The 27,983-nt window shown below is 38.0% G+C and overlaps 1 protein-coding gene across 8 annotated transcripts in view; it reads left to right on the top strand.

Moving 5' to 3' along the window:
• CNTN4 (contactin 4) overlaps positions 1–27,983 on the top strand; it is an 878,916-nt gene that overhangs the window by 716,038 nt on the left and 134,895 nt on the right. For all 8 annotated transcript variants that reach the window (XM_070492801.1, XM_044754900.2, XM_044754901.2 and 5 more), the window contains 4 exons: positions 4,997–5,099; positions 7,994–8,178; positions 19,858–19,994; positions 23,300–23,429. In XM_070492801.1, coding sequence (XP_070348902.1) covers positions 4,997–5,099; positions 7,994–8,178; positions 19,858–19,994; positions 23,300–23,429 — 555 coding nt within the window. The remainder of the gene's footprint in view (positions 1–4,996; positions 5,100–7,993; positions 8,179–19,857; positions 19,995–23,299; positions 23,430–27,983) is intronic.

The following is a 27,983-nucleotide window of genomic DNA, read 5'->3' as shown; positions in this document are numbered from 1 at the left end:
ACAAATGTCATGAAGATAACGATCAGGACTGTGTTATCCACACTGTGCTCCCATTGCTAGGCACAGTGCATAGCTTATGATTGGTGTTAAATGAATACTTATTGAATTAATTCATTGAATGTAAATATAGCTAAGCCCCTGACTTCTGAGGACTTTGATGTATGGAATTTAAAGTACTGTAGCTTTCACTATTGTTATGGGGTCTCTTCTACTCCAAAAGATGGAAAATAATGACAATGCATTTTAAGAATTAAGACTTTTTTTACTTTATGTTTAAAATGATAGGTATAGGTGTCTCTATTTAGAATTGAAATCAATAGTTGTCTCTATAGGCCTATCGTATGTATCATACAGGAGAAAGGGAACCTTGCTGAGATTATATATCCTGGTTGATCTTGACTATATTATCTGTAGTCTTTACTTTGTTACCTTGGTTGTGTAGATACAGCTAGGCCTTTATATCTTCCCACTTTTTTGAATAGTTTGAAGATGGAGGAAGCAATTCCATTAATAGTCTCAATCTTTTCGCCTAACCATTCTGTAAATCATCAGAACAGCTGTAGACCAATTAAGTTCGAAAGTGTACAGGTGGTCAGAGGAATGACTTGAAAATTGCACTCTTGTTTTAAGGGGACTTTGTTTCTTAAAAAATAAAAAAAGAAACAGCTTTTAAAATTTAATGTAGAAAGTAAAGGCCAAAATAGTTAAAATGAGAGAAATAGTCGAATAAAAGTATAGCCTATGCCAGATGTAACCAAATTAAATGGAACAGTTCACAGGTGTTCCAAAAAATGTTCGTAGTATAATTGAAGAAAATTGCTTCCTTCGTTTTTATGACCTTAATACTAAGACAATCTTTATATATGATAAAAATTCTTTAAACAGCAGTGAAAACCATACTATGCCATCTCTGATCCATATCTTTATATCCAATAACTACTCCTGTAAATACAGATCAATCTGTATTATTACTGATAACTCTGTTGCTTGCTTTCCTATAGCCACAAATACAGATCACTGTATATCAACCCATAAATCCCTCCATATGACCCCATAAACAATCTACACAGCTCATTTTGGAAAAATATGATCTTAAGTGAGTGAACTCATATAAGAAGCCATGATGATACTTAAAAAATGACTTTCATGCCTGGAAAGAAATACATATTTAACCTAATGGCTATTATGTGTCACAGTATAAAGGCCCACATTCCTACATCTTTTCCTCCCTTCTACAGATTTTGTGCTCATCACAATTTTTTTCCTTGTGCCTGGTACTGAGCTAAGATTTGTGAGGGATACAGAAAAAAATCAGAAGTATTTCCATTCCTCAAGGAAGTGAAAGTACAGCAGAAGAAACTACATGTATATAAATAGCTGTAAAGATGATAGAAAAAAGTAATGCTATTCCGGAGGTGCCCAGAAGTTTATATGTAAAATGTTTTATGGCAGTAGTTTTTTACTGAGCATCTATTAAGTGAAGAGACTGCATTAGAAACTAGAGATACATATGAAAAAGACACATTACTTGATGTCATGCATATTGCAATCTAGATGGAAGACAGATTAAACTCAGGAACAAACAAGAGAATTATAAATTGTGGTAGTTAACATAAAAGAAATAAGATGTTAACAGAGAAAAACAATAGAGACCTATTTTAGATAAGGTGAATAGAAAACACTTCTCCAAGGGGGCATCACTTGAACTGAGACATGAAGCAAGAGAAAAGTCATCCATGTAAAAGTCATGGGGAACACAAGAGAAATGAAAATGTGTCCACGCAAACACATGCATGTGAATGTTCATAGAAATATTATTCATGATAGCCAAAAGTGGAAGCAACTTAAATGCTCATCAACTGATACTATGGGTGAATTGTCTCCAAGAAAGGTATGTTGAATATGACCCTATTTGGAAATAGGGTGTCCACAGATGTAATTAGTTCAGGTGAGGTCATATTGGAGTAGGGTGGATCTTTAATCCAATATGACTGATGTCTTTGTAAGACAACAACGGGAAGGCACACAGAGAGAATGTCATTTGACAACAGAGGTAGAGATTGGAGTGACACAACTACAAACCAAGAAACCCCAAATATTGATGGCCACCACCAAAAACTAGGAAGAGGCAAGGAATGCTTCTACCCAGGGTCTCAGAGGGAGCATGGCCCTGTCAACACCTTCATTTATGACTTCTAGCCCGCAGAACTGTGAGAGAATAAATTTATTCTGCTTTAAACCATACAATTTGTATCACTTTGTTACGGCATTGCTAGGAAACTAACACAGCCAGTGAATAGTAAGTAAAATGTGGTACATCCATACAGTCGAACACTATTCAGCCATAAAAAGTAACCAACTACTGATACATGCTACAACATGGATGAACCTTGATAACATGATGCCACATGAAAGGAGCCAAGCTCAAAAGACAACATATTGTATGATTCCACTTACATGAAATGTCTGGAAGAGACAAATCTAGAGAGACAGAAAGCCGATTACTGGTTACCTGGGCCTGGGCCTATTTCTGGGGATTATCTATGAACAGGCTTGAGGGATCTTTTCCAGATGATAGAAATGTTCCAAAACTGAATTGTGATGACTGCACAACTCAATAAATTTACTAAAAGTCATTGAATTGTACACTTAAAATTGGTTAATTTTGTGGTATATAAATTGTACCTGAATAAATGTGTGGGGTTTTTTTTAAGAAGTCATGGGGAACAGTGAGAACTGATGCAAAAGAAGTTTTACCTCTTTCTGGTCATTTAAAGATCACTGTGGACTAGAGAGTAGGGTGTACAGAGGAGGGGGTAAAGGATCCTGGAAGAGTGGACCTTGAGTCTGGGCTTTAGTAGGTAGGATATTAGGATGAGGAGATACCAGTTCAGGGGATCTGGGATGCTGAGTCTCTGCACTGCAGTGACATTTCAGTTACTCAGGACACAGTTGTGTGTCCTGATATATTTGCTCCTTGGTGTATCTTTCATAGCTGGCTTAAAGAAACCCAATTTATATGTAATGTTTATAGAAAGAGGAGGCAGATCACTGCTAAGACAGCCTTGTCCCTTGTATTTTAACCTTGTCATCGTGTCTCCCACACACGATACACTGCAATGCAGATGGTCTTGATTTCCTGGGAGGACAAAAGACCTCTCTCTGAAGGCAATTCTCTTTTTAATTAACACAGCTCCCATAGGACACAGCCACGCACGCAGCTGTAAAGGTGTTAACTTGTTCCTGCATTCAGTGTCATCCTCCTGATATTTATGGGATGATGAGTTAACAGCATGGGCAGTGTGTGGATGCCGTCGTTAGCAAGCGTCACTTCTTTACTGGTCCAACTTTGTGGCAAATGCTCAAAGGAAGGCAAACCCAAACTTAAGTGCAAGAGAACGCAGAGACCGGCCAAAAAAGGAGGGATGGTTTTGTATCTGAATGTGTCAAGCATGGATTTAGTGTATATGAATCTAGTTTTGTAGTGTTATTCATTGCAGTGGTGAGAGGCCATAGTAAAAGACTGAGATGAGGAATTGAGAACCAGAGTTGCAACCTTGAACACTAACTAGTTGGTTGTGAGACTAAAGACAAACTGTTTAACCCTTTGGAGATTACAGCCTTGTTTTAAAAGGAAGGGAGAGGTTAGAACTCTGATTTCAATTTGGGAGGAGTTAAGGTCCATTTGAGAATAGGTTGCTAGCTATGGTCCCTCTTAGTAGAAAAGTGTGCATCCACAAATGCCAAGATTAGGAATGCTGAGCTAAATTACCTCAAAGATGCCTTCCAAACACAATCTCCCCTGTCATTTATGAAAGGAAATAAACAAACAACTATATTCAGCTTTGCACTTCTGCACTTCATACCTCATGGTAAACCTAGCTAGACTATGTCATCTGACACTTAGTGTTGGTTTTTTTTTTTTTTACACACTGAGAAAATCCCCTTGATGCTTCCCAACTCTGAAGCTGCAGGTGAAAAGGATCACCTCTGCAGAGTGAGTGCAATCTTTTCTCTTTGTCATTGTAGCTGTCCCCATCCATTCCTGGCTTTCAACCTTTCTTCTGAATCCTTCCATTTATTTTTCCTCTAACTAAGGGAAGCCTAAAGGAGAAAGAAAAAGGAAGATCCTATCATTTTTTAGTATACTACGTAATTCCAAACTTTGTATTGACACAGTTGAATCAGAGACCACAGAAAATGACTAGAAATTGAATATAAATAAATAAATATATTAAAACAATTAGAGCAGTGGTATATGGGGTCAAGAATGAATTGATAAGAAATAATTGATCAGTATTTAGTTTAAAGCATGGACTTCATTTGTTAGCTTGTGTTACCTGGGCCATAATTGTACAGTCATTTCCAGGGTGGGGGAAAGTGGGAGAAGATGACCTTCAAGTGGGAGAAGATGACCTTCAAGAAGATGACCTTCCTATTATTCTTTTTACATTTGTTCTGAATATAGTGTAAATACTGCATTTGATATTACCTTGCATGTTCTAATTTATGGTTAATTCAGATTGGCCTTGGAAATGAAAGATAAAGTAATTTGTGGTCACAAATTGATTACTCAGAATTTTTTTTCTTCTATAGATGTAATAAGGCATGCACGTATGTTTTTAAAGTATTTTGAATTTTTTGGCAGTATATTTCCAAAAAGATAATTTATTTGATTTTCCTGGTGACTAGGACTTTATCTTCCTTCCTTGTTTTTTTCCATGACTACCTAAAAAAAAAAGTATTTCTGAGAAGCGAGGTTGTATGCATGGAGAATTTAATCCTAGGCAGATGGTGCGGTGCTGTGATACAAATTTCCCTCTAGCAGTAGCTGGGAGAGGAGCCACAATTCACGACTGTTAGACATAGGACCTGCTTTAAATGAAAGAATTAATCATGCACATAATGATGTATGGGAGCATCCCACGTTAACCGATAAACACTTATGTATGTTTTCAAAGAACCTCCAAGACTTAGCTCCTTCGTTTATTCACAGGGGTGATGGGCGAATATGAGCCAAAAATAGAAGTGCAGTTCCCAGAAATGGTCCCGACTGCAAAAGGAACAACAGTGAAGCTGGAATGCTTTGCCTTAGGAAAGTAAGTTCTGGTTTCTCTCCCTCCTTGTCCTCTCTTCAGCTTGGGCAGGTATAGAATTTTCCTTGCACTGTTTGCAGTGATAGTTTCTGAGGTGACTGAAAAGCAAGTCAAGCCTTTCTCTTTGTAATTCTGTGTCTGCGTCTTCGATTCTGCCCTCTCACCACCGAGAGGGAAGGTGTAATGGTGTGAGGAGGCTTAGGCTGCTGCAGTTGACGTGCCACAAAGAGAGGAGAACGGGCAATTCTGAAAAAAGTATTTTGTTCTATTATTATGACCTGTAGTGTGCACACTGTCTAACCCAGGATGACAGGAAAACAATGCCTTCATTTGAGGTAGAGTCAAGCTGACTATTTGGAAAAATATGAACTTTCATTCTGGCCCTAGTTTATAGAGGATGCATCAAACTTTTCTTGAATTTTTTTTTAATTGCTGGTTTCTTTTGTCTATTCTGGATGTCCTTCTACTCTGCCTAGAGATAGGTAAGACCTGATATTCCCCACGAGAGTCTCTATTTTACAGAATTGTCTGAAAATTATTCACAACTTTATTATTCAGTCTGTGGATTATTGTTAGATAAGCCTACTTGGGAACCAGTTAACTTTTCCATATAGTACCTATCAGAGGGTATAAAGAAAATGAAAAAACAGATTGGTGAAGATTTTGCCAGTAACCCTGAAGAAAAGGTTTGGCATAAACCATAAACACTATCATCTGAAATGAGAATTTTACATCTTCTCTGGATTTTGAGGATTCACGTGAATCTCTACACTCAACTCCATCTATTGGACTAACCCTTTGCTAACTCCCCATCCTTTTCCTGTGCCCAAATCTTGGCTAAGGCAACAATGCTAACTTTTGCCCAACCCCTGTATCAGCATTGAATCTATTTTCTTATGACTTTTGTGTTTGACAGCAACCATAGAAGAAAGCGTTACTTCTTTTCTTTTTACTTTCAGCTTTAATAAAGAAGGATTCTTTTGGTTTCCATGTTTCCAAGTCATGGCCATATAAGCTACAATAGTGTCTTTATTTTGGTACAATACAGTGGTCATTTTTTATGTCCTTAAAACTTACCACTTTAAATAAATTATGACATAGCTGTAGCATGGAACATTGTACAGACCTTAAAAATCAAGTTGTAGGGTTTGGCCCGGTGGCACAGCGGTTACGTTCACACGTTCTGCTTCTCGGCGGCCTGGGGTTCGCTGGTTCGGATCCCGGGTGCGGACATGGCACTGCTTGGCACGCCATGCTGTGGTAGGCATCCCACATATAAAGTAGAGGAAGATGGGCACAGATGTTAGCTCAGGGCCAGGCTTCCTCAGCAAAAAGAGGAGGACTGGCAGCAGTTAGCTCAGGGCTAATCTTCCTCAAAAAAAAAAAAAATCAACTTGTAAAACAATGTGTAAGACATAGAAAATGCCCATGATTTATTGCTAAGAGACTAAAAGCAGATTGCCAAACAGTGTAATATGGTCCCTTTTATTAACATATATGCTAATATATATATATATATATATATATATATATCTCCTCAATCCAAGGGAAAAGTGAAAGCAGGTAACTAGATAGGCTAGGAATATATTTGTTGAACTCTCCAAGGTGACACCTTGAAAAATCATCTGTAGAGAAAGAGCAAAATTCATGTTGTTCACACTTCAAAGGGGGTATGAATTAAACTCTATTCATGCTGCTTGAATGGCACTAGAATAAAAACAAAAGACCCAAATTGGGCTCCTCCAGTCTACGCAGAAATGTTTGAGTATGCACATCCAGCTGCTGAAACACATCATCAGCGCCCACTGAAGAGCAAAAAGACTATGTCTAAGTACAGTTATTTGTAAAGGCATGCGTTAAGTGTCTCTCTCATCAAATGTAAAGACCCATAATGTACTTCTGATAGAGCCCTTTCTGCATTTTGAGTTAGTGTCTGTCTAATGAACCTAAATTCTTCTAAAACAAGTATAGTAGAGTTGATGGCTTTAATTTTTTAAATACCATCTCAGGTTTTCCAGAGAAGATTAGCAAGTCTTTAGTCTAATTACTTCTCTGCGTGTGTTTTTGTGAAAAATAAATAAGTAAATAATTGTATCTCCTGCTAGGAAGCCACAATCTTAAAAGCTGTGGTTAGCTCACTAAACCATTGATTTGCAGACTCCACAATGTCCTCCTTGCAATTTAAGATGTGTTCTAACAGTTAGGGCTGGAGGATGATGGATGCCTTGAGAGTGTATAAAGACCCCATAGATTGCTTATTTCCTTATCTCACTATTTTACGTAAGGTTTCCTCAAACCACCCTCCTAATGGACTGCTATAACTTGGTAAGGTTCCATAGAGAGTACTCCAAGAGACAGAAAGTAGAAGCTGCCAGTTTCTTATCGCCTGAGTCTTGAAACTGACACAACATCACCTCTGCCTTATTTCAGTATTCAAAGTTGCCCAAGAGCTCACCAGGTTCAAGGAGGAAGGTGCCTGGACCTCATCTTGATGAGAGGAATGTGAAAGAATTTGAAGCCATCTTTAATCTGCCACATGTGTGCATGGACATTTTTATTTTCATATTTATGATTTAGAAAAACCAAATATATTAGAAAAAATATAATAAGCTTATAAAAATCTGTTTTGTTTGAGTGATAATATTGTGTAGGAGATAGATTATTTAAGGTTAAGGAAGGTTATTTGATTTTAAGAAAAACAGTAAGTATATAATAATACTACAGATGTGGATATGGATAAAATCATTATAGTGACGTGCAAATGAATGAAGTTTGGAAAACATTGTCTAATGCAAGCTTATGTTTAGAACTAAGAAGAAAAATGTTGAGAGCATAGGTTCAGATAAAAGAAACAATTTTCTTTAATTTGATTAATTCCTTTTTATTATCACTATCAGTCCAGTACCAACTATTATCTGGAGAAGAGCTGATGGAAAGACAATAGCAAGAAAAGCCAGGAGACACAAGTCAAATGGAATCCTTGAAATCCCCAATTTCCAGCAGGAGGATGCTGGTTTATATGAATGTGTGGCTGAAAATTCAAGAGGGAAAAACGTAGCAAGGGGACAGTTGACTTTTTATGGTAAGTTTGTGATTCCAATTTATCATTTGTAGTGCTACAGAATTTCTTGATATTAAAATAATAAGCTGAGAAGTTTGCATTCAGGCTTTTGGGGAAGGACTATGCAAAATAAGACTGTAAAACCCTTGGTTTTTTACTTAATTAGCATTCCCTTGGTGATTCTGGGAGTGTAGGTAGAGTGAGGGTGGAGGGCAAGGATGTTGTCAGAGCAGAGAGGAAGAAATTAGGCTGATGTGCTTGGGGGATGGATATTAGTGTGAACACACTTGCAAAGGAACTGTTTCTCCTCCTGCCATCAAGCTGTAAACCTGACACAGGAAACGTTTTGTTATTCCTTCTCCTGATTTGTCTTTTTAAAGCTCTATGCTTTTCTGCATTGGAATTTTGATCTGGGGCTCATGTTAATCCTTTGTAATTGTTCCTCTTTGATAGCAGTAAATGTGGTGCCATGAACATCTCAAAATGCACAGTCCAAATTTAGTTCTTATCAGAGTGGAGCGTGACAAATCTCTCTCACCCCAAAGACTATATGTGCAGCTGCTCCTATTCCAATCAAATCATCGGCATTGATCCAGACAATATAAATGTAAAACCTCTAGCACGTGGTCATCAATTGAGCCTATCTTGGAAACTCTGTTATCGTATTGATTTGATATCCAAAAAGGGATTTCATTGGATAGGCATTTTGAAAGCATATTGAGTTCTGCCAAATTGGAACATGCCTGAATCCCATCTGTCTGGGGTATTGAAAATAAATATTATAGATTTATAATTATTCAAGAATGCTTCACATAAACAACAATGTTTATTAAAGCGATGAGAGTAGTTCTGTAGGTGCAATTTGTAGCAAAAACTTTAAATATTCTTATTTCTTGCAATAACTGATACCATGAAAGTCTATTTATTTCACCAATTCTTCTTCCAAAGCATTTTAGTTTTAAGATATGGCCAAATAATTTTGCTCAATAGTCATATGAGGTTTTTTAGAAGTGTGATTAGAAACGACTTGGAGATTTCCAATATCAACTAGCCTTCAGTGACCCTCCCCCTGTGACTCTTAGCATTTTGGACCCACATCCCTCTGATGTAGCCCAGGTGGTGGGAGAGCACACATGGTTGTGGAAAGTACTTCACATGATGATCTGGGCAGCAGTTGTTTGAATAAATCTGCACTCCTCTTTAATCACTCATCTGTCTTCAACAATAATAAAGCACTAACTCTACTCATGCCAAATGACAGACTTGATATTCGATCTTTGCTCTTTCTTAAACTGAGGCAGTTGATACCCTATTTGGTTGTTGAAAAGCAAAAGACACCACAGTTAATTGACTGGAAAAACATAAGACTGAAGGTTACAGAGTTGTTCAGTGAGATGCAATTGCTGCGGGGTTTTTTTTTAAGCGTTTAGGATACATTTTTCTCACCAGTGTAATAATTATTTCTTATATGTCAGGTAGGGACAACCTGAAAATATTCAGGTAAATGGCCAATGTTTTCCCTTTTTTCTTAGTTGAATAGACTTTTCAATTCAGTGGTGATTATTCCTAAATGTTATTTGAGTTGTTCAACTAATTGAGTAAGGTCATTTTCACTTTCATGATTTTCTTTTAAGTGAAATATCTCTTTTCAGTTTGTTAAAAAGGTATGAAATTTTCTGTAACCAGGGGTTGGCATAATGCCTTCTAGTGGGTCAAAGGTCTCCTGCACTAGAAAAGAATACTCCAGAGTTACTGTTCTGGAGAATCAACCTCGTCACTGGCTCCCAGCTTTGTGCAGAGAGACGTTTTCCAGGGATCCTGTGCTGGAGATGAAAATGAGGTCCTAACAGTCTTTCTCTTTTAAATCAAGTTATCTGCATCGATGCATGGGAAAAAAAGCAGAATGAAATTTGCCTGCTTTCTGAAGATAACTCGGCTTTTTCCTCGGTTGTCAACCACCCTTGGTGTTAGAAGCTTGTCAGACCAGTTGACTTTCGTAGCACTTGGCTGTTGCATCTATGTTTTTTCTTTTGTTTTTCCTCAACTAGCATATCAGTGACACAGACATTATCGAATTGTTTTCATTGTCACAGGAGAGCTTAATTATACAAAACAGTTTGGCTGTCATTTTTTTCCTCCCATTTTTTTTGGTCTTAGTGGGTTTTCCCAATGCTGTGTTTTTAATATCCGGCTGCCTAGATCTCCAATTTAAATGAGTTATTATAACTAAAATCACCATGTAGATCACAAAAGGGGATAGAGTAGCCCCAGTCACTTATCCATGAACACTCTGTCTTTGTTGACAGGAGAATTTCTTACAATATTAAGATGTACTGTGCTCTGGGATTACAAACCATGAGTTTGAGCTTAGAAACAGGCTTCTCCTTTTCAGTTCCAAGTTGTTGCATTCCATTCATCAGCTCTTCACTTCAACAACCACAGATGTGCTAACTTCTGTTCTGTCTTGACAAAATGGCAGTTTTTCCCTTCTGGCACTAAAACCATTTAACCTTCCTCCGAAGACCTGCTGGGCATGATTCCATTGCTCCCATCTTCCCTGTGTCAGAATGATGGAAGCCCCCGTTCCTGGTTGATGTGTTCCCACTGTGGCTTTAGGTTAGCATGTGCTACTCATGTTTGAGATGTGTGAAGAACTGAAACCTGTTCAGACATAAACATTTTTACCATACCCCATCTTCCCAATTTATTTTTGCCATGACCTATACTTGACCAGTGTGGTCTAATTTTAATCTGCTCTTTCAGATATTTTTCAGAGTAAAAAACTTCCTAAAAGTAGATTGGTATATTTTCAGGGGTAAAATACTATAAATCTTTGTGGCTAAAGGTAGAGATTTTCCAAAATGATTTTAAGATATTAATAATTTGTTCAACAAATATTTTTTTGTTGGCTACCATAAGGCGGGCAATGTTAAGTACAGGGCTGAAAGGCAAATCCCTGCTCTCAAGGGGCTTGTATTTCACTAGAAGTTGACAGGCAATATGCTATTAAGGAAATAAATGACCTAGAAAATGTTGTTTTGTAATAAGAGTTATAAAGAAAATAATTAGGATGGTATGATAGAAAATAACTAGAAGCAAGGGAAAGGCTTCATAAGATAAGGTAGTCAGCGAAGATTTGTCTGAGAATTGACCTCTGAGCTGAAACCTAAAGGATGAAAAAGAGCCAGCCTTTCAAGGGGAAAGACATTCCAGGCAGAAGGTAAGGAAGTGCAAAGGCCCTGAGGCAGGAAACTTCTTGACATATTTGAGATGCATCAAGGAAGCCAGTGTAACCAAATCATAGTAAGAAATGGCGAAAGTCTTGAAACATAAGAGGGTAACAGATTATACTGTACCTTGTAAACCAGGCACAGAGTTTGGGTTTTATTCTGAATATAATGAGAAACCATTGGAGGATTTTAAGCAGGGGAATGACTCAATCTGATTCATGCTTTTAAAAGACCACTCTGGTTCCTTTGTGGTAAACAGATTAGCAGGACAACCAGTCAAGAAGCCATCTAGGTGAGAGATGTTGGTGGCTAGGACTCAAGGAAGGAAAACAAATGGAGAGACTCAAGATATATTTTGGAATTAGAGCCAAAAAGACACTCTCACGTGTCTTTTTTGAATGATTCCTACAATTATTCAGTTTATATTTAAGTTTACATAGTAAGAAGAAGAGCTAGATTCCAAACGTTATGCTTGTTCCTTCATACTGGAAGTTCTCAAACTTCTGCACATATTAGAATAATTGGAAATTTTATTAAAATACAGAACACCGGGCCCTAACCTCAGAGGTTCTGCTTCTGTTGATCTGGGGTGGGAGCTGAGAATTTGCATTTCTGTTAAGTTCCCCGGTAATGCTGATACAGTTTGTCTGGAGTCCACATTGTGAGAACCATTTCCCTGTGCTAAGCTTTCCAAGTGGTAGAGTGAAGCTGAAGATTAAATTGCATGCAAGCAAAGGTGTTCCTGCTTCTCTAGAAAGCTAACAGGTTGCTGTCACATCCGGCATTGTAGCCAGTCTACATAGACAAAGTAGAGTGAGAGCTTCTTCAAAAATAATTATGTTTGAAGAACGGAAAGGGAAGTATAAAATGGATTTAATTCACTGATATTACTCATCTTTCCACCTCATGTGTCTTCAGCCACTTCCTTTTTGCACAAATAGACCAATAGAATTATAATCACCATTTAGAAGAATGAGGTGTGAACTACAAGAACCTGATATTTAAAGCCTTTTGTACAATTTCTCCTATATGTAACAGGTGTTAAGAGTAAAATCATCTTCACCAATGGGAAACAGGAAATATAATATTTGATCAGTAAACAAAGCTATGTTTCATAGACTGCTGTAATGTTTGAGCTGGAAGGAACTGTTGGGGCCAACACTTTGATTTTTATAAGTAAAGAAAATAAGGTCCAGAGACATAGAATACATAACTTAGCGAAGATGACACAATGAGCAAGAATCAGATCTACCTCTAGAACTGCTCTTTCTGTTATACTACGCATATTGCTTTTCCTGACAAGACAACATTTAATACAGTAGGTGAGGGGAAAACTCCATCAATCATCCAGATACTTTTTCTGCATATTTTGCACAACCAGTGTCATAAATGAAAACATCCAGATGAACAATTGACTTTTTTGCTTCCTGTTTTCTAAGATGATCGCCTGAATATTGAGTCCAAAGGAGCTCTTTTTATTTTCCTCTTCAAATTACATTTAAGGCTATATGTCTAGACCTTGTATGCGATGGTCCTTTAACTCTAAAGGCAAAACTATAGGCTTGATGACACTGCGAATGTTGTTTGAGTATATCTAAGGTCATCAATAAGTGAATACAGAAGCATCACGCAGCCCAGCATACTAATTTCCCCACGGATGTGATAGGTATATGTGATCACTAGATAGTATTCAGCCCTCCGAAGTGGCTTAAAGGACAGAATGACCAAAAAATGAACACAGAAGATAAGGTAATTTTGCAGTAGAGCAATAGTCTACTTAATTGTCCTAGACAGAACTGATAATGAGACCCGCAATTTCCCCGAGTGTCACTTAAAGTCAACAATTTTTGTTTCCTCCCCTTCATCTGGTCATTCCAATAAAGAGACTTGCTGCAATTTTTCAAGGGGTGCACATAGGAAACATGTTGTGAATAATGTTCAGTGGGAAGAAATACAGGAGTGGGGACACAAGTCCTTACCCCATGAGAAACTTCAGACTAGGGAAGGGAAAGCCAGATCAAGGACAATGTATTGAAATGCAATTCAACTCCCTCACTCTGTATTGCCACAGAAAGCAGATGTAACTGTTCCAATTTTTATCCATCAAGGAATATTGTTTAAATTTACTTGTAGCAAGTATTGCATAAGTGGATTCATTTATCTAAAAGATTCTATGCTTGTCTAAAGCAGTAGTTCTCAAAGTTTTGGTTTCAGCACCCCTTTTCACCCTTAGAAATTATCAATTACTCCAGAAATCTTTTGCTTATATGGGTTATATCTATCAATATATACCATATTAGAAATTAAAACTTAGAATTTAATTTTGTACTTTATTTTAAAATGACAATAATACAATCAATACATGTTAAAATAATGAACATAGTTTAAGAAAACTGACTATAATTTTCCAAAAAGAAATTTTAATGAGAAGAGGGACATTGTTTATGCTTTTGAAAATCCTTCCAATGTCTATCTTAAAAGAAGAAAGCTGGATTCTTATATGTGCTTCTGTATTCAATCTGTCATGATGCGTTGTTTTGGTAGAAGTATATGAAGAAAATTTGGTCTCACACAGATATGTAGTTGCAAAAAAAGGATCTCATGGACTCCCTAAATGAGACTTGGGGAACCCCAGTGGTCCTTCAACCACACTTTGAGAACCATAGGTCCAAAAGAATCCTTCCATCACCATTGGTGATAGGGTTAGATATATTTTGAGAGCCTGTAGATAGAACATGGATTGGAGCCTAGCGGTCCTGTGTGCCAGTCACAACTGAACCACTTTCTGAATCTAAACGTTAATGTCTCTGGGCCTCATCTATAAAATGGAGATAATTCCACTTAACTTACAGGTTATTATGAGTTATTATGAGGTTGAGAAAGAACACATATAAAGTGATATTGATGAGATATTCTGTAAGTACATAGTGTCCATGATCGGTAGTGTTTTGTTCAGAAGGGGGATAGAGGAAGGAAAAAGGGATGAATTCAACCCAATAATAGGCGATTCAGAGGAACATTCAATAGTGACTGAGTTGAGGGTTAAAAAGAAATGTAAAGAAGTTAATCCATGTTAGGCTAGAACAATGGCTTGGTTTATTTGAGTAGAAGTGGGCTTAGTGAACCAGCCTTAAGTTCTGTTTTTAGGAACCTATTGCCTATTTCCAATTCTTTTTATTCCATCACTCATTTCTGAAGTTCTGAATTGACTACAGCACATCTGGGAAGAAAAGAGAAAATGTGTGCTCTTGTAGAAACTGGTTAACAACAAAGGAGTTAAACGAAAACAATACAAGTGATGGCACAAAATAGTTATGCTGTTTGTGCCAAAGGAACCGCACATATTCAGGAGGATTGCAATTGGCAGATCAGGGAAGGCTTCACGGAGGAGGTGTTTCTGCAGAGCAAAAACTGGTTAGAGGATGAAAGGGAGGAGAACATTCCAAAAAGACATGAGGTTATGAACAAAGGTATGAGGCAGGAACTGGCCTATTGGATTTGAGGAGAAAGAAAGCCCTTATTTGACAGGAGCTGTGGGTTCATTTTGCATACTTAGAAACAATGTGGAACCAGATGACAGAGTACTTTAAATATTAGCCTAAAAATATGAAATGATGGAAATATTCTCTCAATTCATACGACATTTACAGCATGGAAAGCACATTCACAAATCCTATCCATTATCTCATACACAGATTACTTCCTACAGTCGTATCTGTTTTATTTATTAATAAATACCTATTAATAGAAATATGCCTGCTTTTGGTTGCCCTCTACTGTGCCTTTCCATAAGTTGGTTTTTATATTTTGTTTTCTACAAGAGGGTTGGCAGGCTGGCGTCTCCTCTGCGGTTGCCAGAAGCAAAAGTGCAGTGTAACTTATATAGAGATGAAGAGACCATAAATAGGGGTGTTAAGTGAAGCACAAATTAACAGAGAACCCAGGAGATTCAAGAATTCGGTTAATTCAAGAGGCAATCTAAAGGCTTAGCATATTAAAGTCAGAAGGGACTTAGACACCATCAAGTCCAACCTCCTCTCAATTCCAATGAGAAAACTTAAGCTTTCAATCTCCAGCCTCCAAATCCAAAGCTCTTCTTACAAAACGACAAGATTTAGATGCCTCAGCAAAGAATTTTTCAAAATGCATGTGTTGTTTCATCATCGAGTTACTCTTTTTTTTTTTACATGAAATTCTCCATACCTAAAACAAAGCAAGACTGCTCTAGGTGAAGGTGGTACCTCCCGAGAATCCTCAGAGCTTCATAGAATTGAATTTGAAAACCCTCGTTAGGATGATGAGTGCTGTGGTGTAAGGAGTGGATGAGAGCCTGAAGTCAGAGGAGGGGAGATTATCAGGGCTGAACAAAGATCAAATCTGGACCCTACCCCAGAACACAGTATGAATATTTCCTGTAAAGATGATCTCTCCCTTCAGTGACTTCTACACTTGGGAAGTCAGATGTTTAAGAGAAGATTGTAACAATAAATTAGAAGACTCTCTGCAGTAAGGTTGGAAAATGAGTAGTTCAAGTGCGAGTACTGGGAATGTTTCATTCAAGGTCAAGATAGCTGAGAATATCTCAATGATTCTGTCCACAGTACAAGAAATTGAGATAAAGAGAGAAAGATTTGGGAAGCAACTATATAGTATATAGGTTGTAAATTGAAGCCAAGTAATTATCTTCAGGCTCATCAAGTCCCACTTCCAATAAACTTATGAAGCAATGTTAGCCAAACCCCTGCCTTCCCTGGAAATGATTCATCTTCTCCAAGACTGTGTAAGCAACGAGAAATAATTTTGAATGACTACAGGTAATCTTTGTAATAGAAATTTATTTTTTCCCCATTATATCCTTTCTTTAAAAATTTTTAAGTTCTAAGGCTCATAACGGCATTTCTTTCTATGAGAAATTTCTGTTTTTGAAGAGTCAGAGAGACAAATACCTCTGAGAATTGTTTGACCACTAAATTCAAATTATATCTGTCTGCAATATAAACTATTATTGGATAAGATGCTTACACAATTCCAGTGGTTGGACTATGCAAACATTGATTTAGGTCATTTCTGGCAGTTATTGAACAAAATATTGAAGTGAAGAGATTGTTCATTTATCCAAGAGACTAACAATGTCACAGGGTCAAATTCTAACACAACCGTTTAACCTTCTATTTGAATTTATAGCTTGAGAACAAGACTTAAGTTGTCTTGGGGGAGGGATTCCTGTGTTTCAAACCTTGAAAGAACATGATGGCCCAAATGGATGGTTCTGTTTTAATATGTGGATGTGGTTAATGCCACATATGTTTAATATGTGGGATCTACGTATATCTACATATATTACAAAAAAAGAAATTTAGATATAACCTTCTTTCTGAAATAATAGTGCTGAACCAACCTGTTTAGGCCTTCCTCAGAGCTATTATTTAGACTTGGAGTTATAATATGTAGTTGAACCTAGATATTAAGTGATAAAGACCATGGACTCACATGCATTATCCAAAAAAAAAAAAAAACCAATGTTTTCTATAATGCACTAAAATGGACTATCTGTTATCCAAGGACTTTGAGCTGTATGACCCAAAGATATATGGAGAGATATGAACAAGTCCCATTAGGCACAGGACTTTATTTTGGTACAAAAAACTCACCCACTTAGGTATGATTCATCTGATCTAAGTGAGTGGCAGCAGAAACCTTCACTGTGTGGGCTTTTGCCCTGTAGATTTGCAATTGGCATATTAAAAGGAAGATTGTCTCATTCTTTGCCATTTATATAATAGGACATTCCATTTCTGATCTCCCTGGGCCCATCTCCAGATATTCACTTCAAAAGGAATATGTTTATATCATTTCAGATTGGGCTTCTGTGAACTTATTTTACTTTAAAAACAAAGTAAGTACCTGATGATGTCTTGCAAAGGATGAATTAGTTATTGATTTCACCTTGGCCAGCACAAATAACTACCATTGAACATTCTTGTCTGGCACCTTAACCTCCATAACCTGTTGGAAGAGACAGAATGAGCCCTCAGAAGTGTTTAATTAGTTAGAACTTTGCAAGGTCTTTTCAAAATCCTCTCAAGGCCCTCCCTTCCCTGCCTCACCTCCTTTTTTGAGATTGCAAGGTTTTGCTTCCAGCTTTGTCTATTTTTGAAAGAAAGCAATGAATAAGCCCAAGTGTTACAGGAAATCTATGACATTGAAATCTCTGTCTCTGTACATGGTTTTGATGTTTCCTTTTTGAACTTCAACTTGACATTGCTTCATAAGTTACATTTGCCCTTCCATTTTTTTTTCCTCACTCTCTTTGAAAAGTTTGGCTTAGTTGTTAATATTCCACAGATTTCTGCAGCTTTTCTTGTTTGCTTTGTTTTCATGGACGCTATGGGGGGTAAATATTCAGCAGGTTGAATGTGAAATAAGGCACACAACTGCCATTACCCCTATCAGGGTTGCACATCAAAGTCTCCAAACAGAGAACTGAAAAGGTATCTACCTTTTGAGCTCCCTTTGCATTAATAGCAGGAAGATACAAAACAACCGCAGACTTGCAGCGTTTTCAAGGATGAAGGTTATAACCTTTCCTTCAACTTAATGCTTGTTGATTTTATAACTTTTTTTGAAAGTTGACCCTTTCGGCCTCCCTGCATATGCAGCAATGCGTCATCCCCATCAGCAGAGGATTTGTAAAATTGTGTTTTGCTCTTTCAAAAACATGAAATTGCTTATAGATGGAAAAGGGAAGAAGCAGTATTCACTCAGGAACCTAGAGACCTCTGCTGGTTAAGTGACTTGATGAGTGTTTTTCTAGTTTTGTTTATTCTTAAGAAGGTAAGATAGCTTGGCCGCAGTTCTACTAATTTCCTTTTGAATTAAATTATGGATGGTTTGGAGCCTCACTGAATGAGGATACTGAGGTCAAGTCAGCTAAGAGACAGACTAAGAATATCGAGTAGCATCTTCTAATTAAGTACTGATATCAACTCTACTAGGTTTATATTGGTAGGCATTACACTATAGAAATGCCCTGTGAGAAGATAACATTCCAGAATGATACTATGATTCTTTTCTGCTGAAGGTCTTCGGCCTAAATACACTTGTTGTTACATTTAACAATAGTGTGAATTGTGCTTTAGGCAAGGCTTGATATTTATGAAAACTTTTTATGGAATGTGAAATTAACATTATCTTTATCGCCACTAAGAAGGAGGAAAGAAAACATGACTTCAATTGAAGCATGAGAAATGTGGCATAATTTTGGTGGTGGGAGTGGTTTAGGGCAGCGGGCAATGTGGGAATTATGTGCTGCCGTGGATTCCTATGGTAAACTGTGGGCAGGACTAGATTTTCTAAGAAGGTTTTGGTAAAAATCAGGACTTATTCAGAGATTTGGGCTTCTGGGGCCATACTCTTGTGGGTAACATTCTATCAATATGGAATAAGTCAATAATAAAAAATGATAATAGTCTTGAAAGAGAAAGAAGTCACAAAAATTATATAAGGATGAGAATGAAGTAGATTCATTAGGGACAGACTAAGCTACTGTAACAGGGAGACCTCAAAATACAGTGGCTTAAATAAGAAGGTTATTTCTCCCTCACATATCTCTCTAAGAATAGGCAGGTGGGAGGGCCAGCCCAGTGGCATAGTGGTTAAGTTTGCACACTCTGCTTTGGTAGCCCGGGGTTCACAGGTTCGGATCCTGGGCGCTGAGCTATACACTGCTCATCAGGGCATGCTGTGGTGGCATACCATTATTACAAAATCGAGGAAGATTGGCACAGATGTTAGCTCAGGGCCAATCTTCCTCACTAAAAAAAATTAATTAATTAAAATAATAGGCAGGTGGGTCTGAGGCTGCAAGGTCCAAGGCTGGCAGGTCATCATTTCCATCTTACTTAGCTTCCATCTCTGAGTCCAAGGCTGTTTCAGTTGTTACTTTTTTCCAATCAGTGGGAAGGGGTAATGAGAATCGAGGGCAAGCATCTTTAAGTAAATAACCTGGAAATTGCTCTCACTGCTTTCATTCAAGGACCATTGGCATGAACTTATTTACATGGTTAACTCTAGCTGCAAAAGAATCTGGGAAATTTAGTGTGTAGCTAGGAAAACATGAGCCTAGCCAAAAATGTTGGGGCAGTGTGGGAGACTTTTCCTACTAAAAGGAAGAATAGATACTTGGGAGACAGGGATAGTTAATTTTGCTATGTAGTAGTTATAGTCATTCTGCCTTTAGTGATTAAAAGAGTAGCCACATGGGCCGCAAAAATAGGGCATTCAGAGTTGGACAAAGGATGGGATGTCTTCTTAAAGCACCCCTGAACTTATACTCAGCCTTGTAATTTGCATAACGTCTGGAAAAGGAATTTTCTTATAAACCTACTTTTGTCCCTTGATTGCATATGGTAAAAATTGACTGAACATACACTGAATGTACATCTTTTCTTTGCTTTTTGAACTGCTATAGCTCAACCTAATTGGATTCAAAAAATAAATGATATCCATGTGGCCATTGAAGAAAATGTCTTTTGGGAATGTAAAGCCAATGGCAGACCCAAACCTACATACAGGTGGCTAAAAAATGGTGAACCACTGTTAACTCAGGTAAGCAATTGATGATAATTGTGTCTTAGTATTGACTGTAATGGTTACTGTGGCCTCATTGCTCAGGAAATAGGAAAATGGTGAGTTGTTTCCAAAATAATTTGCAACTAAATGCCATTGATAGTGGAAAAAGTGAAAGTGAATGCAGTTGGTAAATAGAAACTGTACATAAATCAAATTCTTCAGCCTTGTTCTTCTTCAGCCTTCTTAAGCTCCTATGCTAGGTCCTTGGTCTTCACAGATTAACACCTCTGGCTTTACAATTGGAAAGTTGTGCAGAAGGTCTGGTGCATGTAGTAGTACTAAGATACAAATCTGTATGTGCACTAAACAAGAGTGAGTGAAGGAGTAAGACCTCTCAGCATTCCAATTCCCTTCTCAGTGTGGTGTGTCATTTCTTCATCTGGGGAGACTTCTGGACAACATGGTGCAATAAGATCATCATCAAAATATCAATTCTGCCTCAAACGTGTGGCAATGACATATTCAAATGCAAGATTAACTTCTCTAATACAACAGAAATAGAACAAAAACTAAAAGTGATGACTGGAGCTGGAGGCACCAGCCTGTAGGCCTGGGAGCAGGCAGTGGTAGCTGGGAGCTTAGGTAAAAAAAATCTTCTCTAGAGACAGGATACAAAATTTTTGGAGTGAAGGCTTTGGAGATAAATCCCCCCACCTACTGCTGCGCAATGAAAGAAGCAGCCAAACTGCCCCTGCCTGGCTTACTGGGATGCTGTGGTGGAAGAGAGGTGGAAGGTACTGGGCCGTGCTTCCCACTGGCCCTGGGATGGGAGCTGCAGTCATCCCAGTGTCCTCACATCAGGACCTCGGAGAAGCTATGAGCACATCTGTTTCTGGACTGGCGGCCCAGGCGATGAGGTGGAGCAGCCACAAAACTGCTAAACAGTGGGAAAAAGACAAACAAAAATAACTCCTTTTCAGAAATAAGCTTGCAAAACCAATATTCCAAAATGTAAGCAAAAATTTATTTTTTAGAAAGATAACCAACCTATAGAACAGTCCAACAAAGAGATAGGAATGTCTGTTTAGGAGGCTCAAAGAGGTAAATGAAAGAACCATGTCCATAAAAATAAACAAGATATTTTGAAAAGATAAGCAGATAGATTTTTTTTAAAGAACAAAATGGAAATTTTAGAACTATATAACCATTGAAATAAAAATTCTGCTCAAACTATTCATTTTGTAAGGGGAAATGATAGGTTATAATACTATTCACAAAGGATTTGGAAGGCATACTTCTCAAACACTTTTAACAAATGCTAACCTATCTTACCACTTCAAACACATTGTCTCATCTGATATTCACAAGGAACCTTATGAGATAAGTGCTATTTTTACACCCATTTTGCAGACAAGGAAACCAACTTGTCTGTAAAATGGGCATAACAGAGCAATTTGCCTAAGATCACATCCATCATTAGTAAGCAATGGAGCCTGGATCCAAATATTCAATGTCTGCTGGGTTCAGAACTGCCTCAGGTTGCCTGAATAAGGTTTTTAGAATTGGTTATATGGAAAATTTCTTCAGGAAAAGGGATGAGGGGGAAGAGATATGGCTCAAAGGGAAGAAAAGCTTAAATGCTCTTTGAAAGTATTTCAAACATCACTCTCTGTCTTTGGATTTTCTAAAAACAGACTCTGAGGCAGAGATTGCATGCAGGAGATATATTGGGAATGCTCCCGGGAGCCTCACCTATGAAGGAGTCAGGGAAGTCATATTGGGCAAAGGGAGATTAAACAGTGATGCACTTGCAACAGAGGTCTTCAGGGGTTGCTCTGGAGCCCAAGGTCATTCAGAATTTCTCAAATTGAGGCAAGGGGGCCCTGCTGTTGCACTCCTGCTCTCAATGACCAGGTATTGGATTTGGGAAGTTTTTTTCAGCCAAGGGCAGTTCCCAGACAGAGACTTGGATATGAGCAGTCATCACTCTTAGCAGCTGGAAGAATAAGTACCTTGGTTCTGGAACGAGTACCTGGAAGGTACATCTAAGAATCCAGAAGGGATGGATCCTATACAGCATACTATACTACTCCATCTAATGCAGCAGACCCTGACAAAGAACTTGGAACAAGGCAGGGGGAGGGTAGGGAAGGACCTTAGAGTGAGAAATAATTGTATCCAATTTAACTCTCCTTATTGTATTTTCTCAAATGTTCACTCAAATGTTCACTGAAGTTTGACATTTTCCTCAGGGCCCAAGTTGAGAGCCAGTTCTTTGTGCTCAGATTTCTTCCTGTTAGGCCACACAGGAAGGAGTCCTGGTCTGAGCAATGGCTTAGCTGTCAATGTGCACAACAGCAGAAAGGGGGCTGATGTGCCCAACCTCTGCCCTGTCGCATACACTTCCTCCTGTCACTGGAAAGGGCTCCTGCTCAGCCCATGATTCTCCCAAATTATAAAAGCCAAACTCAAACAAATCGCTAGAGTGTAGGTACCCAGTGAACCAGCATTTTCCTCCCTTTATTTAATATGAGGGAACATGGATGCCTAGATTCGATCAAAGCCTAATAAGGTGTCAGCCCAGCTAAACTGCAGACCTAAGGCAAATGTAAAACCAATGTGTCTTTATATTTTATATTTTTAAATGGCAGGTCTCCTGGGAAGAAGGAGATCCTTCTTGGTACTTATGAAAATTGATAAGGCAAGTTAGGTATCCTCAGGCTGACAAATGAAAATGGTCTGTTGTTCCATATAATAATTTTGCTTTCTTCAGATTTGCTACCAGCAGATGGTTCTAAGCTTAGCTCATGCCACTGACGACAATAGAGTAAGGGAACATTAAACTATTAATATCTACTTTTTTTTCTTGGTAAGCCTCAACCAATATTAAATATTTGCTTCTGCTTCATCCAAGATTACAATTCTATTAACCTTCAAAGTGTTGTCTGCTCATAATCCGAGTGTTTTAAATACTTTAAACAGTAAATTTGGTTTTATTTCTCACTCCCCAACCCCTAGTTAGCACAAAGCCCTAAAAGCATTTTAAATTTCAGATTCATGTATTTAGAGGGAATATCAATCTGAATGGTTTCACTATTAAATCAATGAGAACTCAAGAGAGTCCTACAATTTAAGTTCCATTTACCAACTGATGTACGAGTTGTTCCATTTAGCATCTGACCCGCCACAAATTTAGTTGACAGATAAATAGATCATGTTATATAAATTGCTTATATGATGGCTAGTTTATTCTCATTAAGCCCCTTTGATATAACTTGCAGCAAAAGTGCCGTAAGGTCTCAATTGTAGGTCAATGCTTTGTGTTCCTTTTTCTTTCACAGGAAAGAATTCAAATCGAGCAAGGAACACTCAACATAACAATAGTGAACCTCTCGGATGCCGGCATGTATCAGTGTGTGGCAGAGAATAAACATGGAGTTATTTTTTCCAGCGCAGAGCTTAGTGTTATAGGTGAGTCTTTATACTGGACAGAAAAAAAATAGAAACTCTTTAAGTCACTAAACTAACATGAGCTTTGCCACACATAAGTGTTCAATCTAAGGAAAAGGGTAAAGAAATCTTTAAAGCAAAGATATTACTTGAGAAACAAGTAATGCATTCTACAAGCAATAAGAAGAGACCACTTTCTAAATCAGCCTCTTCTGATGCTTACAATGGGTAATATAGTTCCCCTGGCACTCGTATTTATTCCTGTATTGACCACCCTTCTAAACTGACAAAATTTCTGAAATGCTTTGGAGTCTGTTGCTATCATTCTGATTTGATGCAAACTTAGCTTGGAAGGAGGAAGAGCTGATCTGGTTTGGAAAGTTTTATTTGAACAGCTGGCAGAGTGAATCTTGTTCTTCAACATCTGAATTTTCCAGGCTATGTCCTACTGGTCTGCCCCTCCAGCTACCTCTTTCATCATGTGACCCCCCCACCCCCATGCTCTTCAGCTCTACTGACCTTTCTGTTCTGCATATTCACCATCCTCCCTTCCTCCACAGGGCCACTGGCACATACTGTTCCTTCTGCATGGAATGTTTTTCCTTTTCCTCTTCATTTCATTAACTCCTTCCCATTCACCATCTCCCAACTCCATTATTGCTTCCTCAGAAGGTCATACCTGGCCCTCTGCCTAGGTCAACTCCTCTCTTGCAAGTTTTTGTACTGCCTTTTAACTTTCCTTTATAACAGTTGCCACACTTACATTTTACATTTGTGTGATTTTTCTATCTTTTTCTCCCATTGCACTTTAACTTCCCCAAGATGTCAAGGACAGTATTTGGTTTAACTCATTATTTGGTCCTCAGGACTTAATACAGTATTGAAGCACATAGTATGCACTCAATAAATATTGAATAAGTGTAAGAATGAATGAATGTGGTAAGCAGTGAAGGAGTTGAGAGACATTTTTTTTTTTTAAAGATTGGCACCTGAGCTAACATCTCTTGCCAATCTTATTTTTTTTTCTTCTTCTCCCCAAAGCCCCCCAGTGCATAGTTGTATATTCTAGTCGTAGGTCCTTCTGGCTCTGTTATGTGGGGCACCTCCTCAGCATGGCTTGATGAGTGATTCTAGGTCCGCACCCAGGATCTAAACCAGCAAAACCCTGGGCCGCCAAAGCAGAGCACACAAACTTAACCACTCGGCCATGGGGCTGGTCCAAAGACTGTTTTAAAAAATGAATTAATGAGTTAAGTAAATAAATCATTGAAAGCATTAAGTTAAGTGACTTGATGAACCTATGGGTATTAAAAAAAAAACCAAAGTCCAGTCCATCAATTTACATGTTTCCCATAGAAAAATCTTGATTCCGACTTCAGAGTTTAAATAAAGTATCTAAGCAATAGTTCTTCCTAGGGAAAACATAATAGAAAGTTTACAAATAAGAGAAAAGCAGCATACAAAGGGAGCTGATTCCATAAATCCTGATTATTTGCCCAGTTTCGGAGTCCTGATTTTCCCTTCTGCAACATACTTCTTGGTGCCTAGCATGTAGATCTTACATATGTAAGTATATGCTCCCTAATTGAATGTATTTCTACCCTGTGCAAGGTGAAAAAAAAAAAAAAAAAAGAAGAAACAGCTTCCACAATTGTTCTTCTCCTCATTTCTTTACTTGGACCAACATCCCATCAAAGACAAGAATTTGTGAGAGTTCATGGGGCTGTGGCCTTTTTCAAAGAGGCCTAGGAGCATTCTGTGCTCCCGGAATAGACATCAGCTTGGCTTGGCCTACTGTATGTGTGACCTTTTTGGAAGCCTAAACACACATACCTGCCACCCTATAAATGTTGGGAACAATAATTCCAACTTCTTCCAAGACAAGGATGGTGGTCCTACCCTGCCTGGGTCAGTAGTTGGAACTGACTCTTTTGGAACACAGTTCTCCATGGTAGGTTGCTTAGGATGTTCTGCAGAAAGAAGTGTGTTCTCTACTATTACGTCAGCTAGTTAGAAGAACAGCTAAAAGTGAGGGTCTGTGGCCTAATGAAGGAATCATACTGTCCTAAAACCCTCTAGGTGAGTGCTTGCCAATTTATGAGTCTGAGGACTCCATTGTAATTCTAAAAGATTTTGTAACTCCCTTTTTTAAAGTAAGAAAATTTGGTAGTAACAAATGACTGCAAATCATGGGATATAATCATGGGGTAAAGATAGAGGATGACTAAAGTCCCAAAAGCAGAGCCTGAAGTGAGAAAGGCTATTAATGATTTTTTTCTAGAGCACCTACCCACCGCTGAACATAACAGAGTATATGTGAGATGTATGCATTTATATATAGACTGTATGAGAATATGTACATATTTGTATGTATACGTGGGATATAACAACTCTCTGCAGAGCCCTCCCCAGTCCCTTCCTCCTTGCCTTCCCCCCACCCAGGATTCAAAGCCGGTGAGGTGGGAATCACTGCTCCAACTTTTACAATCAGAGGGTTATTTCAAATCATATCCATTTGAAACTAATTCTGAATGAATTCTTGATCTGAGTCCTTTCTTAAGTCCCTTGCAGTCAGCAAACTAGAGCAGTAAAGATAAGATGAAGATTTCCTGAGAAGTTCTTTAACCACCGCAATCTGAACCACATTGACTATGAGAACAATAAAGCACATTAGTAAATGATACAAGCCAAACAGTTGGGAAAAATAGTAAGCTTTCTAGGAATTCAGGAAAGAGAGTTTGGACTGGGCTAGTCAGCTGAGCCTTGAAAAATAATTTATATTTGGACAGACAGAAAAGAAAACCGGGAATATTCCAGATCAGAGTGAAATAGCTCAAAGTTATAAAACATCTGGATAGTGTCTTACACGTAGAGAATCCAGAATATTTTTCAAAAATTTTTATTCAGATACATAAAGCATGTAGGCAAAGTTTAAACTTGAAAGAGAAAGATGGAAAAACTAATTAAGGACCAATTTTAGAGGATCTTAAACGAGCTTAGAAGTTTCCTCCTTAATATCCCACTTTTCCTGCCCCCTCCAAAAAATCACAATATATTCCAAGTGAATAAAGAGCAGTTAAATGTTGAAAGGGTGAGTCCCTAGAGTCCTCTTAAGTAAATGAAGGAGAAGACATTTGACTATTTAAAAATACACGTAAATTATTTTTGGTTAACTTGGGTAAGCTATAATATGACTGTATTCCACAGGTCACTTTGTTTCTTGTAGAATAGTAATAGTTCGCCTCTTTGGGGTCAAATAACTGATTAGGTATTACCTGTATTAGAATCTTAGGGAGGTTGAATTGAACAAAGAAATAAAATGAAAACAAGATACTTCAGTATAAGAAAGAAAAAAAAATAGGATGGTTCCAGCTAGTGATCAAATATCAAGATCCTCCAGTGCTGGAGAGGAGATTCCCTTTCATGCTAGGTAATAGCCCTAGAGTCATGAATAATAGATGGGTAGGAAGCATATATTTAATAGGCTTTTCTCTTGGTCTTGTTTTATGTCTTCTGTCTAGGTATTTAATGTGTGTGTAACATATCTATATTTAATGGGTTGAAACTGCTAAATAATTAACCTAGGTGCTGGGTGATTTACTCACTGGATGGGTGAATGCCATAGAGAGACTTTTACCTTGAGGTCAGTATATTAGAGTAGGCCTGGTGATGAGTACATCAAATAGAAATGTCCTTGTTTGAGACTGACCTATTACAATTGAGAGTTTATTCTTCTTCAGGGACTGTGCCCAGACTTCTTCTCCTGTATTAACCTATGTCATGGATGAGGTTCACCTGTGTGACACGCTCCTATGGGTATCCCTGGGATGCTGCACAATTCCCTGGGTGATACCATCATTCCATCCTCTGTCCCATTCATGAAGGAATGTTGGAGTGAATAGTGTCTTATGGTAATAAGACTTATGATAATGGGGAACCTTGAATCTTCTATAAAAATGCAATTAAAAAACTAACGTATTTTATTGGTTAAAAAAATAACTTTTTTAATGTAATATTTCCATTTGTGTTTAGTATTTGTATCCACTTAGATAGATGATCATATGGGTGACAATGACTTCTGATTGAATTGCCAAAATTTAAATTTTCTGTGATTCTCCATACAGAATGCTTATGCCATGTATATATCATGAGGTAAAGATAGAGGATAACTAAGATCCAAAAAGCAGAGGCATAGATTCAGGTACCTGTGAGCCCTTGAAGGAATGTTCTCTAAAAAAAACTCTAAGAGAAAGCAAGGTAGAAAAGAGGGGAGCAGAGCAGAGCAAGGACATGGTCTCAAGTAAGGTCTAGCCTACAGCTCATTCTGGAGAGGAGTATCTGGAACATAAACTGCATCTCAGAGTTATTCCCACCTGAGGCAAGGAGGCTGGCCTTTTTAAAAAATCCCTGTCTCAGTCAGTCATTGGTCTGCCCCTTGGTGGTGGTGGTAGTGGCAGTAGGGGTTGGGGAGTTTTGGAGCAAAACCTTCTATTCAGTTCTGCAGAGAAGAGGGCAGCTGGAGGTGGTAAGCAGCCAATACTCACACCAGCAGGGGCCAGAAAAAAGAATCTATGT

This window comes from Equus asinus, chromosome 21 (assembly GCF_041296235.1).
Source record: "Equus asinus isolate D_3611 breed Donkey chromosome 21, EquAss-T2T_v2, whole genome shotgun sequence".
Classification (NCBI taxonomy): domain Eukaryota; kingdom Metazoa; phylum Chordata; class Mammalia; order Perissodactyla; family Equidae; genus Equus; species Equus asinus.
The sequence above is the reverse complement of the archived record's forward strand: the minus strand, read 5'-3'. Positions and strand labels throughout refer to the sequence as shown.